The sequence below is a fragment of the Aptenodytes forsteri genome, unplaced genomic scaffold, assembly GCF_000699145.1.
Source record: "Aptenodytes forsteri isolate BGI_AS27 unplaced genomic scaffold, ASM69914v1 Scaffold195, whole genome shotgun sequence".
In the NCBI taxonomy this organism is placed as follows: Eukaryota; Metazoa; Chordata; class Aves; order Sphenisciformes; family Spheniscidae; genus Aptenodytes; species Aptenodytes forsteri.
In genome coordinates this window covers 148,340-168,339 of record NW_008795317.1, presented here as the reverse complement: position 1 = coordinate 168,339, position 20,000 = coordinate 148,340, and the positions used below count along the sequence as shown (strand labels likewise).

The following is a 20,000-nucleotide window of genomic DNA, read 5'->3' as shown; positions in this document are numbered from 1 at the left end:
TGGAGTATAACATGTTGTCAATGTGGTTGTCACTGGAGGGAAGACTGCAAAGTATGACAGCTACACAGCTCAGCCTGACAATGATGAAAATAAAATCATAAAGCTTTTTACATGGATGTAATTGTTTATAGAAGTAACTACTGAACATGGGAACTGTGGGCATCTTTTTCCTTAAGATTCTTAGTTCATATTTCAAACCATTTCATTACAGTATTAATACTGGAAGGTAGTTTCATTTTGGCAAATGAAATTATCTTTTATGGCAGGCTATTTTGCTCATCTGCTTCAAAAGTTCAGACTCGACTTAAAATGAAGGCACAAAATTGTCATTCATCTTTTTTAATTCCCTGACTGGAACCACACGTTTGTTTACTTACTGTACAAACTGGGGGAGCAAGGAGCTATACTCTCATGGATGTATTTCGGGGCAATCTATACTTTCATTAATATACTGAGACATGTACCTGGACTACTGCCCTTTAAAGCTAATGAGAAATACCTGATTTGCTGGGAAACTCTCTCACTAAGCAGAATAGAAATTCTGTGCCTTTTATTCTTGAATCATTTACTCTTTTCAGGAACATGGGCAATGAAATTATACATATTAACAAAATGTGGTGTCTTTCATATACCACCGACTGTATCCAGCAGAAAATCCAAATTATGTAGCTCTGGGCACAAGGGACCACAGGAATCTTTTATGACATCAGATCACAGAACTCAGAAGTTGTTAAGCTGTTCATGCAATGACATGCAGTCCATATGAACCCCTTCAAATATGTATTAAGAGCCGTCGTCAGAGTATTCACACTTTCTGCCCTCTACTGCTCCAAATGCATATTGGTTCCAGAACCTCAGCCTACCAGTTAAGAAACTTCTTGTAATTCCTAGTCTATAGGCAGGCATGGGCAGTTTGTACTATTTATCATACGATCATCGTATCATATCGGCTACGATACTACTTCAGCTTAGTTTGTTCTTCTGTCCTTTTGCTATTCACCCTGTCATGTATTTCACATTACTTTCTCTTCCCTTTATCACCACACCAGGTTTTGTCTTCTCTTGCTTCAGTTTCCATTTATCTTTCTTGAGCATAGGTGACCACATTCAAATCAACTAACTATGGATTAGTTTATATGCCTAAATTATATGGACCTAAGTTACATAGGCAAAGTAGGAGACTTGTCTTCTCAGACAATGAATATAATCAGCAGAGAAAGCAAGCGCTTCCAAAAGCTGAGAACTGCACCATCTACCCTCTTGTCCTGCATTGCCACTCTCTATTGTCAACATAAGGAAGGTTTAAAAGAATAGGCCTCCTCATCCAGGAACCAAAGCTTTGTGCTAAGCATGCCAGAGGAGCGCACCATAGCACTCTATATGACAGGAATAATGCTTCCCTGTTTTGTCAAGAAATAGCTCAGCTGATACCTTGCAGGAACCCTCTTTTTTTTTTTTTAATTGCTTTTTTTTTCCTAGCAACTTCCATACGTAATGATCTCAAGTGACTGTTGTGTAATTTTGACATTACTTATTGTGAATAAACATTGGACTGGCGTATAACTTCTTTATACATGAAAGAGATGGACTTGCAGTCACATGTAAGAACTAAAAAATTGGACTGCCTGATAGGCAATTCGCAAAACATTCTCTCTTATCTAGTGCAAGCCAGGCACTTATAAAAGGGCTTCAGTAAGAGCTCTCCATACCGGAATCGTACACTGACTCCCGGGACTGAAATGTAGCCAATGTAGAGAACATGCTGGTGACTGAAATGTCCTGCTGTACCCAACTCATTGGACTACAGACAGTTTCTGGGACATTCAAAAGAAAAGAAAGGAACAGGCACCTTTTCTCTAAAGTAGCAATTTTGCTAGCTTAAAACTTGTCCAAATCAAGATGGATTTTCTCAAGCACTAGAAAAAGCACCTTTCCCATTTGGGAACTATCCCTCTGATCAAAGATTACACCGTGTGGATTGCTACCAGCCAACATAATTTTGCGAATCATAAAGCTACACCATAAGAATGCAGCAGCTGCCATTGGGCGAGCTTCAGGTAACTATAACCAACTCCTTTACAGCTTCCTTCTCAGATAGCTCAAAGACTTGCCATAACAAAAGGGAAAACTTAACTGATATCTTCTTTTTTAGACATGACATGAAATTTTCTAGACATAAATGCAATGCATGAAATTCTGCTCTCGGTTCAGTGGTACATACTGACCTCTCAGTTCAGTGGTGATTACATTGATGCAAGAGAGTTATCTTAAATTTACATTCAAGTTACTGAAAGCAAGATCTAATCCAGAAACTTCATCAGCTGTTTCTATTTGTCTGGCAGCAAATAGTCTGATGCTATACTGACCAAGATCACTGGAACAAACATCTTTTATTAACACATGTTTAGCAGGTTTCAAAATATTCATAGGATATGTACATTATTGTTGTCTTGTATGGGCAGGTTAGACTTTAAAAAGTGCATGGAATCAGTTACTAGTGGACACGCTCATGTAAATGAAGTATTTGAAAATTATTTACAGCATTTTTTCTTGCATTAAAAAATATCCCAAACCTACTAATCTGTATATTAAGACATTTTATTATCAGATACAACAGATTTCTATGGCAGCATTTGCTAATTTTTCCTTAATCATTCCTAATATCCTCCTAGTTTACTAAATATTTATCATAAATAAAATATGCAGATATATTGTGAAATCATCAGCTTGTATTAGTAGAACTCTATTGACCTTAAAAGTGGATGTGTTGATTTACATCTATTGCTATCAGGTGTATGTGCACATAAACACACACACATGCATATATTTTATTCCTACAGATATTTTATGACTTGGTGAAAGAAAAAAGACATATATGCACTACATAAAATTCAATAAGAACATGTGTACACACATATATTTCAACAGAGTAAGAGATAGGGGAAATTTCTACTGTCAAACTGTACTTTAAAAAGTCAAAGTCTATTGGTTAGCAGGGCCAGGAATTAAGTGTACTTCTGCAACAAGCTGTCAGTATAGGCAGTTTTATAAGAAACATATTGAAACCTTGACAGAAATACTGCTTATACCCAACGACAATCATTCAGTCTTAAGCAACTGAGTTGAATATCCTTTCACAGATGGCAGCCCTCCACAATGACACCAAAACCAGAGTCCTTTGTCACCACTGAAAGTTGAGGGTTTTTTTGTAAATTGCAAGCGTTGTTGGATACTGGGGACACATCAGCATGTATTCTTTAGCAGTATTAATGCAAATGGAAGAGGACATTTTAAAGAAAATAATTTTCCCCTTGGAGACATGAAGTTTATAACTGAACTACAGAAGTTTGTTTTAAGCTAAGGAACAAGATGCGGCATCATAGCTAAAGAGGCAACTTGTGTGTTAAACTCAAAATATTTTAATTGCGTAAACACTGGCAGAGGCATTATATCTTTCTTTTCTTGTTCTTAAGTTTCCTTTGGCAACATCTACCTTCCATACTAACTTAAGGCATTTTTGCAGCCAGGTTTTGCAGAGGGTAGCATTTCATGCTAGTGCACAAAGACCATCCAAGTTCTATGCAGCAGGTAACGTCTACATATATGTTCAAGAAGACTATATAGGAATGCATGTCCTGTGTAGGCCTTCTGCCCTATCCCTAACTCCCAAAAAGAGAATTTTAAAATTCTACACTTACTACTTCGCACAAAAAATATTTTTTACATAATCTAACAAGTGATGCCTTCTAAATGCACTTCTGTGCTCCTCCTATCTAAAAAGAAACAACATCATGTGAACTATCTGACCAGAGCTAAATAATCATTGCAATTTGAACAAAATAGTCATAGGAGACTGGTTGCATTTAGACCACGAATGCAGACAAGTTTCATAATGTTGTGTCTACTTTTGGTAACAAACAATTACAATAAAGGAACTGAATCTCAACGATTTCCACAGGTAGATAACACATCGCTGGTATGTAAAGACCAAGCTCAGAACCTACTTTTATTAGGTAATTACTTATAGGTAAATGTGTTTATAGAAGCATTTATACCTTTGGAGCTTAAATGGATTTATCGGACAAATTTCTGTTGTGAATTATTTGCTCAGCTTCAAAGAAAAATGTTTTACAATTGTGGGAACACATTTTTTCTTCTGGTTGTTTTCTCGAGATAGACAGCTATACATTTAGAGAAGGAACTAAAATGAAGTTGAGTCACCAGCACTAAATATTTACTACAACAATTGCATATGAGCATCAGGTTAAATTTACAGTCTGAAATGCAGATCTCGTATCAGTGTGAAATAGAGTAAGACCACAAGGCACTTTGGTGTGAAGGCAGAGAAAGCAACATAGTAATGAAACCAGTAATGAAACACACCCCACCCCCACAACTTTGCCTGCTCAGAATGACTTATTTTCTTATTAAACAAGATATAACAGGAAAAATCTCTTTAGAAAATAATTAATTTCTCTAAAATTTGGTACAATGGGGTCATCCATTACTGATTAAAAAAAAAAGAAGCAAAGAATATATTTGAAAACAACAGATTTTTCCAAAACCTGTGCTATTAGCTACCCTAAGATTTTAAGAGAAAACTAATAGGTCAGTTTCTTAAAAAAAGCTGGAAATTATGTATTTTGTGTATGTATTATGCACAACAAGCTCAAGTTTTGTCGTATGTTTCTGCTTACATATTGTATCACGTGCAAAATCCTACCCTGCCAACTAAATGGCTGTACCTATGTGCTGATACCTGTTTGTTAAATCAAGGGACTGTTGAACAAATCATGTGGAGTGAGTCTGCAGAACGTAGAACTATAAATGAGGAAAGTGATGGGACTGGCAATGACAAACTCAATTTCAGACCAGTAGATCACCACTTGGAATTAACAAAGATCACTAGGAATGAAAATTTCTCTTCAGCTGTGGTACAGCTTAGGTACTCTCAACACAGAGATAAGACAACTGTCATATACAATTAACTTCAACTTATTTTCTCTGATATGACTGAAATCAGAATCAAGTCCCTGAATATAAAGCAATACCACTTACAAAGCTGTACTTACTAGTGTATGTTAAACTAACCATATATGAACACATATGCATGGAGGGAGATCATATAAAGAAAAAAGATACTACTTCACAAAACATATATTTAAATATTCATGTTTTATGAAAATCTAAGACAACAGATACTTGATCCCTTAGGAGTTGTTATTGCAAGTTAATAATCAGGAAGGAAATACATTATTGCTATTTAACTGAGAAAGCTAGATAATCAAAAGAAATTATGTGCAACGGCAGCTGAACTGTTATTTCTATTTTCTGCTAAAGGGAGTTAAATAAGATCAGACTGCTTACTGTCCTCTGCTGTAGTCATTGAAGTCCAGTTGCTATAAGTATTGCCATAACCATTGGAGGCAACCACTCTCATCTCATACTCAGTGTACGGCTGAAGATCTCCGACCCTGTGTTGTAAGGAAGCAGTAGGGCTGGAAAGCAAACTGCAAAGAAAAGCAGCATGAGTTACATCATTAAACATCCCAGCACCTAAAGAAAGACTAAAACATTGTATGTCTTGTAACAACACCAGCCACCCTAAAGGTGAGCCATATTCAAGATAATGGGACTTTTCTTGCTCGGCAGTTGATGGTGGCCTTGCTATGGTCTGCGTACTCTAAAATGTCACCAGCAGAATGCCTCCGCCGCATCTGGAGTCGGTAGCTGGGCGCGCCTGGGGCGTTGTTGCGAACTGGTGTAGACCAGACAACCTGAAGACTGGTTGGAGTGGCAGATGAAAGCCTTGGAGGCATCACGCCATCTGGAGCTGTCGAAAAACATGGATGAATTAGAGCAGAGAAAACCATGGAGAACATATGCCGGGTGGAAACAAAATGCTCCATATACTGGAAAAACTGTTCCTCAGGATCAACAGCAATGTTAACATGGTCCATTTAGTTTAACATTTTCACTGCTGAACAATGCTATTTCTTTATTTTCTTCTTTCCAATACAGTTACATGAATATCACTTTGCTAAAAACAAACCTCCATACACCAGAAATAATTCAGAAGCAACATATTCTCTACCACCTGTTCAAATACTATCTACTTCTCCTTGTGCCCAGCTCTGCCACCCTGAGAAGTTAAAGAAATGCTCACAGAAATGTTACCCACCAAGAATAAAATTGATCAGACTTTTTAAATTTCAGAAACCTTCTCACCCTTACAAATTAATAATAATTTTAGAAGAAAACAGCAGAAATTTTAAGGGAAAAAAGGTCTTTACATAGAAATCAAAATAGATTCACTGAAGTCTCAGTCTCTAGCCCACTGTTTTGTTAAGGAAATTAATTTTTATGAAGTCCAGGAACTGCAGATCAAAATCTGTCAGTAATGATACCACCAATGACCTTTAACTGCTGCAAATTTCACTGCATGCAGTAAAAAGAAATATGCCAATTTGCACCCATGAGTTTATGGTTTTGTTTTTTCTTTAAGAAGAAAACAATCTGTTGTAGAAACTTTCTGTACATAAACACATCTGGAACTTTTATATATAATGCATGTCTGTAGCCGTAGCTCTGTAGCTCTTTTCCAGAGATTTAAAACACTGGAAAGTTACTGCCTTTGTCATTTAAATTTTTGTATAATAGTTTCGCTTTTCATGGTCCAGTAGTTACCATTTGCTTCTTTCTTTGGTCTTTCTAACAGAATTTTTTTGTTGCTGTTATTGTCTTCCTTCTCTCTATTGGAAAAAACAGTCTCACAGATCTGTAACTTAAAGTGTAGTTGTAAGCCTTAGGGCATAAGTTGTAAGATGAGCGAACAGTATTTTACAGTGTTTTATGATTTTCATTTACCACCTGTATATGAGGTGGTTACTAAGAGGAAAGTAACAGACTTTGTGATACACTGTCTGAATCATTCTCTCCCTGAAACAGATGAAATGATGGCATTGGCTCAGAAAAAAAAAGTCATCAGTCATATACTATAGTTTTTATTTATACTGACATATATATACAGAGATATGTGAACTAGCACCTGGCTGTTTTACTCTGATTATACATACTTATGACTGGGGAACTTCAAAATTCTTCAGCTCCAGTTCCAAATTATATTACGTAGAAAGGCACAAGACATGGCTGGCTCCAACCTAGAAATTTGTTCCCTTTCCCTTAAGTTCAAGGTCTACCAGTTCTCAAAAGAAGTTTTTACTTAAAGCTGGCTGCTGGGGTAGCTGAGTCATTACCAGGTATTTTACTTCTGAGAATTGGCCCCTAGCCATGCAACCCTCCTGTTTTTTTCAGGACAAAATCATAGAATCATAGAATCATAGAATCATTGAGGTTGGAAAAGACCTCTAAGATCACCGAGTCCAACCGTCAACCCAACACCACCATGCCCACTAAACCATGAATCAGAAGAGGATCTCCAGCTTCCCTCACTCCCTTCCCCTCCTCTCTGTTACCGTGAAAAAGACACCATAAAATTTTTGGCCTTGAGCCAGCCTCGCTGCCTTTGGATGCTCCCTCCTGCTGCTGTTATCTAGACCTAGGCAATAAGGCTCCAGTAAATCCCAAGTAAACTTGAAATCTTCCTGTTTCCAAATCCAGGAGATGTCTGAGACTAAGGTAATTCATGGTCTGCAAATCCCTTGCCAACACCTTCAAGGCCAATCAAGACCTTGTGAGCCCCTCAACTCAGAGGAAAGAAGATGGCTGACTTAACTTGAACAGCCCCCAACGTCCCTCCAGCTGAGCCATCAAAAACAAACATCTGCACACCAAATGCCTCCGTATGTGAATTAAATTTCACTCGCAGAGTAAAATGGAGAACATATATTTACCTCACTCAACATTGTTCTGTTTAGCAGCAACATAACTAATGTTGGAGTTAAGTTGTGCAATAAGGGGGTTTAAATCTCATGGATGTAAAGTACAGTACTCGCAGATAATCATGAATTATTTTGGCATCCCTTTATAAAGTGATTCCTGAAGTTGTTAGCAGGCAAACTCAGCCAGCATGAGAAAGACGGCACAAAATGTAAAAACTTTTATTAGAGGGTTTTAAAGTGTTTTCACAAGCTGACACTAACAGAAAGACTCAATATCCCTTCAAAGCAGGGTACTACCTCATTTAGATCTGAACTGCCGTAGCTTAAAATGCACCAGTTGTTTAAATGCACACAGAAATTCTACACAGCAGAAAAAGCTACATCTAAAAATTAATCTAATTAGCTGAGCTGTAATTTGGCCAGGAAGCCAAAGTTCACATTGTTATTGAGGAGACAATGTGAGCAACTCACTGAGGAGGCAAAAGCATTAAATTTATTTCCAGTTCTGTCAGGACACATCACTTCACCTTTGTGTTTCATTTCTCAATCTGTTAAATGGAGATAATAACACTTATCCTTCTTTGTAAAGCTCTCCGATTTCTACAAAGTAAAAGCTCCGATTAAGCTTTATGTATGTATAGTGGTGGTTATTATAGCGATACAGGAACGTTCTTCAAAAAACAAAGATGTAGCTGTCTAAATGTCAATAACAATTCACAGTGCGGATGTTATTTTAATGGTGTAGGTAATCTCAGCTAAATGTTCAAATCTCTTCTACCAACAAAAGCACAGCATAGGGAAGAGTAGAAAATTTGGACAAATCTCTTCTGTGAAAGTCGACTGACCTGTAGAACAAGCCTAGCTAACTACTTGCAAACCAACATGTTAGAATATACAGCAAATTTATTTAATCTGAACGACCTCCTGTAGCTTGCAGAGAATGTCCTCAGCTATGCGCTTCCAAAGGAACGGGGCAGGGGGGCAGGAGGGTACAACAAAGAAATCGTCAAGTCTCTGCTAAGTCATAATGAGAAAGGTGCTCTATTAAACTAATCACACTTTGATCATTAAAGCTACAGAGCACTTCCCCAAAAAAATGGTAATTCTAAATTGCACACAAAACATCCTTTGACTATTTCAAACACTCCTCATCACCAAGGTCTGCAGTGTAACATTTCCCTCAGCTTAACCCTTTTTATCCGATCCATATTCCCAAGAGACTCCTTACTACCCAAGTAATAACTGGCAACCAGCAATAATTCTACTGCAAATTTCTCAACAGAAGAGCCATGTATCTATCAGCTTGATATATCGCCTTTAAGATGCGATGTTGCTCAAAAAGTTCCCCTCAAGCTTTAATATGACCCTCAGGGGGCAACCACTCCACTTGCAACCCACTGCATCAACATCTAGCCCAGTAAATCCTCACTTAGCAGGGCAGAAAGTCACGCTTTGTATGAAGAGACTACAAAGGCAGAATAAAATATTTAACCAAGGAATTAATAAACAGACCCGCAAAATAATAAAAACTGGAGACTGTTTCAAGCTGACAATGATATATTGTATTCCAGATACTCAGGTACATGCAGATGAGTCAAGAAAGATCTGATCCCTGCTCGGCCACTAATGTGCTAAGCAGTCTTTGAAAAGTGTTTCGACTTCTTGCCTCAATTTCCTTATCTTAAACAACATATGCAGCAGTAGTCAGCTTTGTAAGTGTTTGTTTATTTTAGGACAGCAAGCATTGTGTTGAATGATTGTGCTGAAATGTTTACTCCATGTTGAAAGCCTATTTTTCTGAGAGGTATTAGTTATATTTATCATAAGGATATATCTGAAACTTAAATTTTCTAAAAGTAGAAGACTTTAAGTAGGATTATTCAAAGTGAACTATCATTAGGACAATAAATTATTGTTTAGTTATAAAAATGTCTGCACTATTAATCTTTAATAAGAGGAAGAGGAAGAAAAGCCAGTAAAGCTTGATTTGATATCTATCAAATTGGTGCAAACTCACACCAACTTTGAAGTGAAGTGACACCACTTTTAACAGTGATCAGATATGTTGGCCCTGCTGTATCCACAATATCTGCAGATAGGCAGCTGGAAGAGTTTAGAGCTATGTAAATGTAACTCTACAATTTGCCACATCTGCATGTGTAAAATATTTAGCACAGATGACACATTTGCATTTTATCGAAATATTTTTCATACACATGTATGCAAATGATAACTGCAGGTATTTAACTACAGAGAAAGAAAATAGGGTCTCCACAGTTTGTGCCATAACAGCAAGGAAAAGTTTCAGTCAGACTGCCTTTAGATGAATGTCTCGCTCAGTCATGCCTACTCTCACTCTTTTCCAGGTTCAATTCACAAACCCCATTTCTTTATCTCATTGCAGTGATTGTTTAGATACTCCTGTTTCATTTTCTATTTTAGGTGCCCATACTGAGATCGTCTCATTACGGCACTTTTTATGGCAATATGTTCTGCACGTTGACATTTGTTTCTTCTGATTTTCCCAGGTATGCCTGTTATCTAGTTGTTTGCTCAGTCCAAATAATTCCCGTCATTGCAGTCTCCATAATTCTCAACATGGCCATGTGTTTTTGTTTCATTTAACTGAAAGACAGGCCATGATGCTGGGCCATATGCCATCACTAAAAGGGCATGCTAGTTATAAACTTTTATCTATTGGCAAAGCAGAAGATTGCTTTTTTTGTTTCTTATCTTCACAGGTCCACTGAAGTTTACTCTGGTTTGGTTTTTAACCCTCTTTTCCCAGTTATCTTTCCTACTCAGCGTACAGCAAATACACACAGTTGGTCTTGATTTTTCATTTAATATATATGTTCAACCATGTTGTTTTCCACCTACTCAATGCCTAAAGAATGCATAGAGTATTCTTGGATTTTCTTTTTAATTTTGTAATTTCACTGATAGAGGTTTTCAGTTACAGATATTACCTCCATCTAATAATACATATACCAGGGACAACGCACCCCTTACTCAACACACATGCATGCACTTTGGAACATAAAATGTGAAAGGTCCACGGTGGCTTTCTTGCTTGCCCTCTCTGGCACATGGGGCTTGGGAAGAAAGGAAGCTGCGCTATGGGAAAAAGCAAGTAAAGAGACATAAAGGAGTAGCTTAAAGCCTCCGTACACTTCCCAGTAAATCCAAACCTGTTCACATCTTATGTTTGTGAAATGTTCTTTTCAGAAGTATAACATAAACAGGGTACAGAAATACCTTCTTCTCTTCTCATGACCTATCCTGTTTCATACATCTGATCCCTGCTATAATAGTAATTTCATCTGAAAAGGAGTGGCTTTGTAAACCTTTTCACTTTTAGCATTAATCTTTAATGTTACTTGTACTTGTAAGGTACAATATCACTTGGAAAAATGAAAATAAGAAGTTATAAATTTCAGATTTTTCACTTTATCTGGATTGAGTGTGTACGCTCTAACTGCAAATTTTCCTCCACTTGCACCATTTGGTATTCCAAGCTGCAGAGTACAGTTTTAGTAGGGCCCTGAAAATCAACTCAGGCTTTACTCCATGACCTGCAGACCTGAAGTTTAAGACAATTGCCTTTTGAAATCCCAGAGCAGGCTTACTTATTCCTCATTAATACTGCTCTAGCAAAAAACAAATCAGACCTCCCCCTCCTTTCAATGAACTTTGGTTCATGTACGACCTCAACATCTGCAATCCAGATACGGGTTTCAAGTGAAAACGTGTAAGAGATGCCCCTTTCCTAAGTGTTATATTTTACTGAGGTCAACACTATAAAAATGTCTTATAGATTTGCCACCTTTACCTTTATACAAGAAGTAACCTGCCTCATGCTAGACAGAAGTTTATCCATGTTACTCAGCAAGAACTTTGCTAAACTCTAAAAGCTACAAAAGAATGCCAATAAGCAATTAGCTGAATGATTAATGATTTTAATACCTGTAATAAAGACATTGGATGGAATTTATAACTGCCCAGTAAAACTAATTTTCAATCAGACTGTTTAAAAGGATGCCTAGCCAATAACTGCCGTATCACAAAATTAATTTTTAAAAAATACTATGGGGAAAAAACATAAGGATTGGTATTACAAAATCAGGCAGAAACCACAATTAAACAAACATCTCCTGTGGGTTAATTGTGATTCTGGTTACTGGAAAATGAAATATCTATGTGAAGCAGCTTTGAGAAACTATCAGATCTGCTTCTTTTTACTTAGGGGAATAGATGTGGCAAGAGCAGAGGGAACAAGATCCTATCTATCTTCATGCATAGCTTCAGCTTCCTGCATGAAGCAGCTTTAGAGATGAATTTCAGGACTTTTTTTTTTTTTTTTGAAAGGAAGAAGGTGAAAGAATTTGACATCATCTTCAAAATCTTGCGGCTTCCCTTACAATTGATATCTGCAGGCAAAGAGCTATGACCAGAGGCAGGTATGCTAGCTTCCACATTGATGGAAACATCTCTGGTGAGAGTCTTGTAGACTGCTGGCAAGGAGACACTTGGTTAAATTGACGTTTCTTTCTTAATGTTGATGGTACAATTTCAAAGAACTGCTGGCTGGCTTTTAACCTTTTTACTTCATGTTTGAAACTAAACAATTCCTTGATAGCACTGGAAATAGGGGATTCCCAAAAGCAACAAAAAAACCCCAAGTTATATCACTGATGGTTGGGAAAAGACCAGGGAAGATAGTTTAAACCTATGTAGCTTAAAGAATAATAGAAGAGCAAAGGGATAGACATACAGGAATCTTCAACTTCACAGAAGTTTTGCAAAGACAATGAGAACCTCTGTGTTCTGGGAAACAGGACATACAGTAATGGGATTAAACTGCTGCAAGGAAGATTTCAAATCTCCATCGGACTAAACAAATTTTTTACCAGAAATGAGACAACTTAACGGTTTTGAGGAAAGAAGATGCACGAGATGATTTCCCGATGAACTCTTTTTCAGCCTAATAATTCAATGAAGGGGACTCTAACTCATAGAAGATGAAGAAGGAACAAAGAAAAAGGAAAAGGCACAGAGGTGGTGATGTTACAAGAAGTATATGCCTCAGTCTGAAGCATAAGTTGTTGAAAATTAATTTTTAATAATGTTTTATTCTAAGACAAAGCAAAAGGATAACATTGCATATTAAAAACCAGAAAGCAGCATTCTACTTGAACAAGTGGATGTGATTTCTCCAAATGATTGTTGTTATATCTCCCCTCAATCTGGCAAAAGAAACTAAGAAAACATGGCAACCTAACTGAATGCTAAAGAGAGTGAGATATTAGAAAATATGTGAATGTTCTCATTAAATAAGAAGTCTCCTGGTTCAAATGCTAGCATTATGTGCACTCCTGCAGTATGAATGTGCCAGTGGACTGTTAGTCACTGAACAGTCTACCCTGCTGGCAGAAAACAAAAGTGTTACCAGTTGATGTGCATTTTGACAGGAACGTCAGTTTATATATGCCTAAATGTACAGACTGGAGAACAATGCAGGTTTGCAAATAAATTAGATCTGCAATAAGGTTACCTGTAGTTATTTTTAATCCATAAATTTCTCCGCAGTATATAGAGGATGGTGTGAAATACTACCATTTCTGACGGAATCCAAGCTTGAGTGTCCATAAATAGAAAATGGATCTGACAAGATGACAGATTAGCTCGTGTTAGGGAGCCACTACACACAGTGAGCAGTGCAGTCTTATTACATCTTGAATGTCCTACAGGTATCTGTGAGATCCAGGCCACGGGACTACCTTTTGGCCATGAAACAACTGAGGCCATAACAGACATTTCCCCCCGTCAAATTCTTTCCTTATTTGCAGAAAGAGGAGGAAAAGAGGTTTCCTCAGTTTCTGCTCCTACTAATCCAGGCAACACAGAGCAGGATTTGGTTCACAGCTGCTAATTAACTTCTTTATGTCATATGTGGTAATCACAAAAAAACCTTGTCTCATCGTCAATGTCTTTTTATAGGGAATATGGGAGGTAGGTGTTGAGAAAGAAGAAAGTGATTCTTCCCACCTACAGTTGTTGTCCCCATCCCTCTCACCTCCTCCACAGACAGCACGAGCAGAAAGTCTAACTCTCCGGCATGCCTGGAGGGGACCAGCTCTCTGTCGTGGCTCTGCCAAACCACCGCACCCCTTCAAGCTGCCACCTCTTCTCCTTCCCTTTCTGTAATGGAAAAATATGCATTTACACTGCCACATTTCCAGTGGCATTTACATGTTGTTTTGAAATGAATACTATATAGTACTATGATTTATAAATAGAGAGAACATTTAGAAAAAGAAAATCGGTATTGTTGAATAATGAAAGCAAAATCTTAGTTATAAATGAGGAAAAATGAACACCTTTTAACTAAAAATACCCATTGTTTATACTAATAAATAAACCATTCTTCACAGCAGACTCATATATTAAAGGATCAGATGACTTTATAATTACTGGGAGTTGCAAGGTTGCAAAGACCAAGGCATTGCCTCCTTAGGTGTGAGTACATTTGGATATCTCAGCTGAGGATGTGCTGTCATTAACACATCTCATTACAGCTTTGGTTTCGGTTCTAGTCTCTTGATGATACTGATATAAAACAATACTAAAGCTACAAACATAGCTGGTCTCACTGTGTTTCAGATTTTGTGATGTGTTCGTGGTATGATATTCCCACAATCACTGTTCATACACCATTGTTTTCTGCAAGGAGCTTGCAGAGTTTCTGAAAGCTTTTGTATATTCTAACTTACCTAATCTTCTGAAATATATCTTTATGAAGTATATGTATATGACATGAGAAAAGCAACTAGTTCTTGGATATTTTGTTCATATATCAAAAAGCGCCATAGGAGCGCACTAGGGAATATGTTGTCAAAGAAACCATGGAATTTTATCTTCTCATTTCCCATTTTCTCTAAGGTGTAGGTGCTTATCACAACAATATCAAAGTGTCTTCTATGTCAATGCACTAAAATAAATATATTCCCACTGAAAGTCATGAAGGAAATTCAGAAAGTGGGAATGTACAAAATCTCATAAACGTTACAAACTCACATAGTTTCTCTCTTTGCTTGCCAGAAGTGTTGTTCACCTAAAGACAGTGGAATTCATGCCCTTAAAATAGTAAGGATGTAATTCTTTGAAAATTTACTTCTTATAGTTCAATCAAGTGTCTTCTAAAATTTTGCTCCCTGGAAGTCTTTTTCAGTAGCAACCATACTCTCCTCAAATGGAAGCTAAAAAAAAAAATATCATTTACTACTTTGCTCCAATCTTCAAGCTATTAAAAAGCATATTATCTTTTCCTGTTCACCCGAGTTGGACAAGGGAGAAAACAAAAATATCAAAGCAACAATACTTATTAAGTAGAAACTCTGGTTTGTGTGTTATCTTAACCTGCTTCTCAGTTCACTCTAAGGCATTCAAAGCATTAGCCTTTGAAGTAGCCTATACTCTCTAGTTTTCTTCTGCAAAGTACAGCGTATGTCAGGTTCAGACAAAATACCAAAAATGACTGTATATTTTATTAAAAGCCTGTTTTTTCCTCTCTCTCTCTCTTTTTAACAAAAGTCTAATTTAGTTGTTGTTCCCTTAGGTACAAAGAACACAGTTCATAATTCATTTGATATAAAATGTCAGTTTATATTTTTGCACTTCTTTGATAAATGAGAAAAAACATGTACATTTCAATTTCCTTCTACGAGGTTTTACTAGCAGAAGCCCCCCTCCCATTGTGCTGCTCAAAGACCTTTGTGTTAAATTAAACATCAAGATTCAGAAACTGTAGGGAATGATATTTCCAAGACATACAGTACAAATATATGAGACTGGGAAAAAAGGTAATGATTTTTCCTACCAGTAAAGTGATCTCTCCCAAAGAGCATCTTTGATCCTTGAATTAGTTCTCAGTTATAATTTAAGATAACAAAACTGTCAGCAGCTTTCCTTACATTTAGACATAAAGTGATATAGTCAGCTCCACAAAGAGCAAAATACAACATTCAGGGGCTTGCTCCCCTCCCAACATATGCTTGCGACTCTAAAGTCCATCAATATTAACGGGGAAAATCTGTGTACATCAAAGGAGACGGCAGACAATTTAATTGTATCTGTCATCATTAACAGTATGGAGTGGTTTTTTCCTACATAACCAAATCCTGCCATTGATCAACACGCAAAATTCTCAGGGGGGTAATCTGCACAATGGCAAAGAGCAGAATCAAAAATTTAGTTCTGGAAATACAACTATTATAATTAGAAAAATAACAACAAAACACTGTATATTATTCTCTTATGTAACACATGAGGCTGAGGCCGACAAATCTGAACTATCACATTTACAGAGTAAACAAGAATTCTTGTCACTTCTCAAAATTGCCAACTGCAGTGCTATGGCTGTCACTTCACGTTACAGTCTAGTTCAACAGCTGCAGTATCAATAAATTAAGCTGTATTAGAAAACAGCAATAGAATCACATTCTGATGCTCATGCTGAGTACCAGCACTGATGAACAACATACGTCCAGATCCACAAATGCCCAGAACTCAGGACCTGCTCCTCTGGCCCCCTTTGCTGCTGACATGTACACTGCCTCACCCTGACCAGAGAAGTGTCTTTAGTCCCAGGTTATAATAGTACCTGCTCTGTCTTCTCCCCCAGTAAATAAGACTTTTTTTTTTTTCCCCCCACAGTAGTAGAGTTTCAACAGGACAGATGAGCACTGTTCTGCCTTCCTTGCTTATGAACCCAGAGATTAGTATGCTGCCCGGCAAGTGGGAGATGGGAATGTTAGTCACTTTAGGATGAATAATCCAGATCTCCTGTTTTCGGCCAGTGCTCTAACAGAGATAAGCTATGACAGAATATGAAAGGTGACACCTCTGTTCCACCTAACTGTGGCAAAAATCCCTAACTGTTTTTATGGATTGGTCCCCCACTAAAAATAGCATTTCAATTGACAGAAATATGATCCAGGCGTTACCCGCTGAAGCAAAATATTTAATATTTAAGGTGAATAAAAAGCAATTCAGACAAGCCTATTCACACATGGAAATAATCCATGCAAAATATACATTTGACTTATCTGATGAATAGGGTGAAAGGATTACAACTTTTTATATCTGACCCATCCACATAGGAATGTTCGTACAGCATTATTAAATAGCTACTCATCAGTTAACGTCCTGTTCTAGATACTTTTAACAAATAAACCATTTATATGAATTAACTCTTGGCTTCATTTCCTCAGATAATGCTGAAGAACATAAATCCACTGGAATTGGTGGAAGCGTGTCAATATACAACAATGAATGATCTGTTCCCAAGTATTTTTACTGAAAAGACCTTGGCTACTGTCTTCTTGTTCAAAAATGGGTAGCCTAATTGATTAAAAGTCTTAGTAACACCATCACGTGTTATTCAAACCCAAGCCAGGCTGACTGTGTTTTGCCTTATATGCCGCAAGACATGTCACAGCATTTACTCCAATCTGCCCATACAATTCACCATATGTTGAGGTAAAGGAAATACCTTGGCAAAACTTATTCTCTACAATGCAGGTTTTCTTCAATCTTTTGACAAAAAGTAAAGATGAAGGGAAAACTTCCTCTCCTTCGTTCATTTTTAAAACATAAACTGAAAAGGCTAAATCTTCATCACAGAAAATTTACAGCTGCTTAATTCCGATTACAACCATCAGCAACATCCTGCTGAATTTTTTGGACAGCACTATCAATTTCTTACGAATAACCCTCTCAAATAGGCTTCTTAGTATGTAAGAGCACTCACAACTTCAGTGGAAGGAAAAATAGAGAAAAGAGAAGTATTCTTTCTTTATATAACGCCATCTCTTCACTCATTCAACTTCTTTTCTTTCTACGTGTTCTATTAGAGCTGTTTAGATACTCTAAAATCTAACATCAGTCAACCTGAATTCAAATATTTTCTATGTACACAGTGGTCGCACTCAACTATGGTGACACTTTTACAGAGAGGCAATCCCCCAGTCTAAGCTGAGGGATAAGAAGAGAGGCTGACAAACTTTCTGACATGTATATTATACTTTTCAGCTATGAGGATGAATATAAAAATCTCTTTTCCCTTCCCTTGCTAGCAAATGCCTGTCTTTCTATCCATCTGTAAAATATCCTCAGTCACTTCAGAATCCTACTGGAAAGCTGAATTAGTAAATATTTGTAAAAATCATAAAAGTAAATATGTCAGTATACAAATAATAAGAATTAATATAATTAAATACTGGACGTATTCCACCGTAACATGAAATACATCAATCCCCTTTCTCTCTTATTTTACTAACCTGGAATTAATCTAAGTGTATAGTATTTCTTTGTCAGAAGAATAAGTAAGACCAGCGTACAGATCCAAAGAAAAAAAGACAAATATCCAGCACATATGCATGAACATGCATATACTAATATATCATATACGTATTTGTGTGTGTGCATCTGCATGTGCGTGCAGACACAAAAATAAATGTTCAGAAAGAAAAGCACAGTGAGGAAAAACTGTCAAATGTCAGGAATCACTAAGGGCTATAGACTCGTATAGTCATCTTTGTTGTAAGAAAGATGGTAGCATACAACAACACTGCATTATAGGGACACCAGAGGAGAAATGGTGACTCTAACGACTGATTCTCATTCAACTTCCCTCTTCTCTCCCTTTCTGTCTTTATAGAGAAGCTTATTTCTCCTTAGGTACTCAGTCAACTAGCCCAAAGATAACTGCATAGATGTTACATAATGAGGAGCACTATACTAGGAAAAAGTAGGGAAAAGTCAAACTTAAAACACCACCAGAACAAATAATTAACTACATGGAGGAAAAATACTTTAATTCTGCAAAGTGTTTTAAGAATTCAGATACAGAGTTTAAGATTTTTTAAATTCAGTTTCAGATCTATTTCCAAACTACACAGAAAACTCCCAAATAGGAGTTAATAGGAGTTATTTTTAACCATAAAGGAAACCAGCAAAAAAAGCAAAAGCACTTTTATGGCTATGATGTTTAAGAAAGATCATCTCTGGTTTTGTCCCCAGCTAAAGAGAGGAAAAGAATAGTGATTTGATTCCCTCTACATTTCACCCTCAGCAAGATCTTAAGAGACGCTTAATTTTTCCCCCCTTAAGCTTTTTTTTTTTTTTAAATATGGAAATGTTACGAATATGTAACAGGGTGACAGAACTTTGCTGGAGGCTTACAGAGTTCATTACAAACAGAGGAACTTCAAAGCTTCCTCAGCTGTGCGAAGTAGCTCAAAAAAACCCTCGCCACTTTACTCAACTGCTTTATGATCAGCAGGCTATCTTCCATAATCTAGATGCTTCAAGTGCAGAAAATACAGAACAAAATGACAAAAAAATCCCCAAAAAACAACCCACAGACATTTGCTTTTGCTGACAGTTAATGAAAATTCCATTTTATTCTGGAAACTGTAGGGGCAGAAGTTGTCAAAAATAAATATAATAAAGTGAGCTTTTTAGAAAAGCAGTGCAAATCATAGTAGCAAAGTAACATAAAAATTGATCCAATTCCTAATACTTGCATATATCTGGAAAATCGTACAAAAGATAAAATTCATGGTGTGATTTTTCAAATGTCTTCGGTATGTTTTCACTAGGAATTTCAATGTCATTTTATTGTAGAATTGCTTCAACAGAAGAACCTAATTTATCACATATAGAATGTTGACTTTAATTAGAGTACTGAACAGTCTAGTTCAGATTTACACAGAATGAAGAAAAAAAACCCAACCATGAATAGGCTTAAGATTATATAAAAATTGCATACTTCGTCTAAATTGTGTCCTTTTTATGTACAATTGAAATTGGTCTGAAATAGGTTTATGTGATGGTAGGTAATAATTTTAAGTAATGATCTGCTGCTAAATTCCACAGCAGCTGATTTTTCCCACTTTTATATATACTTCTGTTTTTCAGAAGCACAATCAAGCTGTAGTTTCCAGCATGAAATACGCTCTACCGCAGATTTCTTCCAAGAGATCATAAGTACCGTCTGGACCTCGTGCTAAGGCTAAGGTTTTGGAAAGACCTGGAGTGAGACCTCTACAATGAGGTTAATTGCCTGCTTATAGGTGATCAGTTGGCTGTTTCAAG

The 20,000-nt window shown here is 36.8% G+C and overlaps 1 protein-coding gene across 1 annotated transcript in view; it reads right to left on the bottom strand.

Moving 5' to 3' along the window:
* LOC103899194 (usherin) overlaps positions 1–20,000 on the bottom strand; it is a gene marked incomplete at its 5' end in the record, with an annotated part of 310,634 nt that overhangs the window by 142,493 nt on the left and 148,141 nt on the right. The window contains 2 exons of the mRNA XM_019472152.1: positions 5,368–5,510; positions 5,683–5,833. Of these exons, the coding sequence (XP_019327697.1) occupies positions 5,368–5,510; positions 5,683–5,833 (294 nt within the window). The remainder of the gene's footprint in view (positions 1–5,367; positions 5,511–5,682; positions 5,834–20,000) is intronic.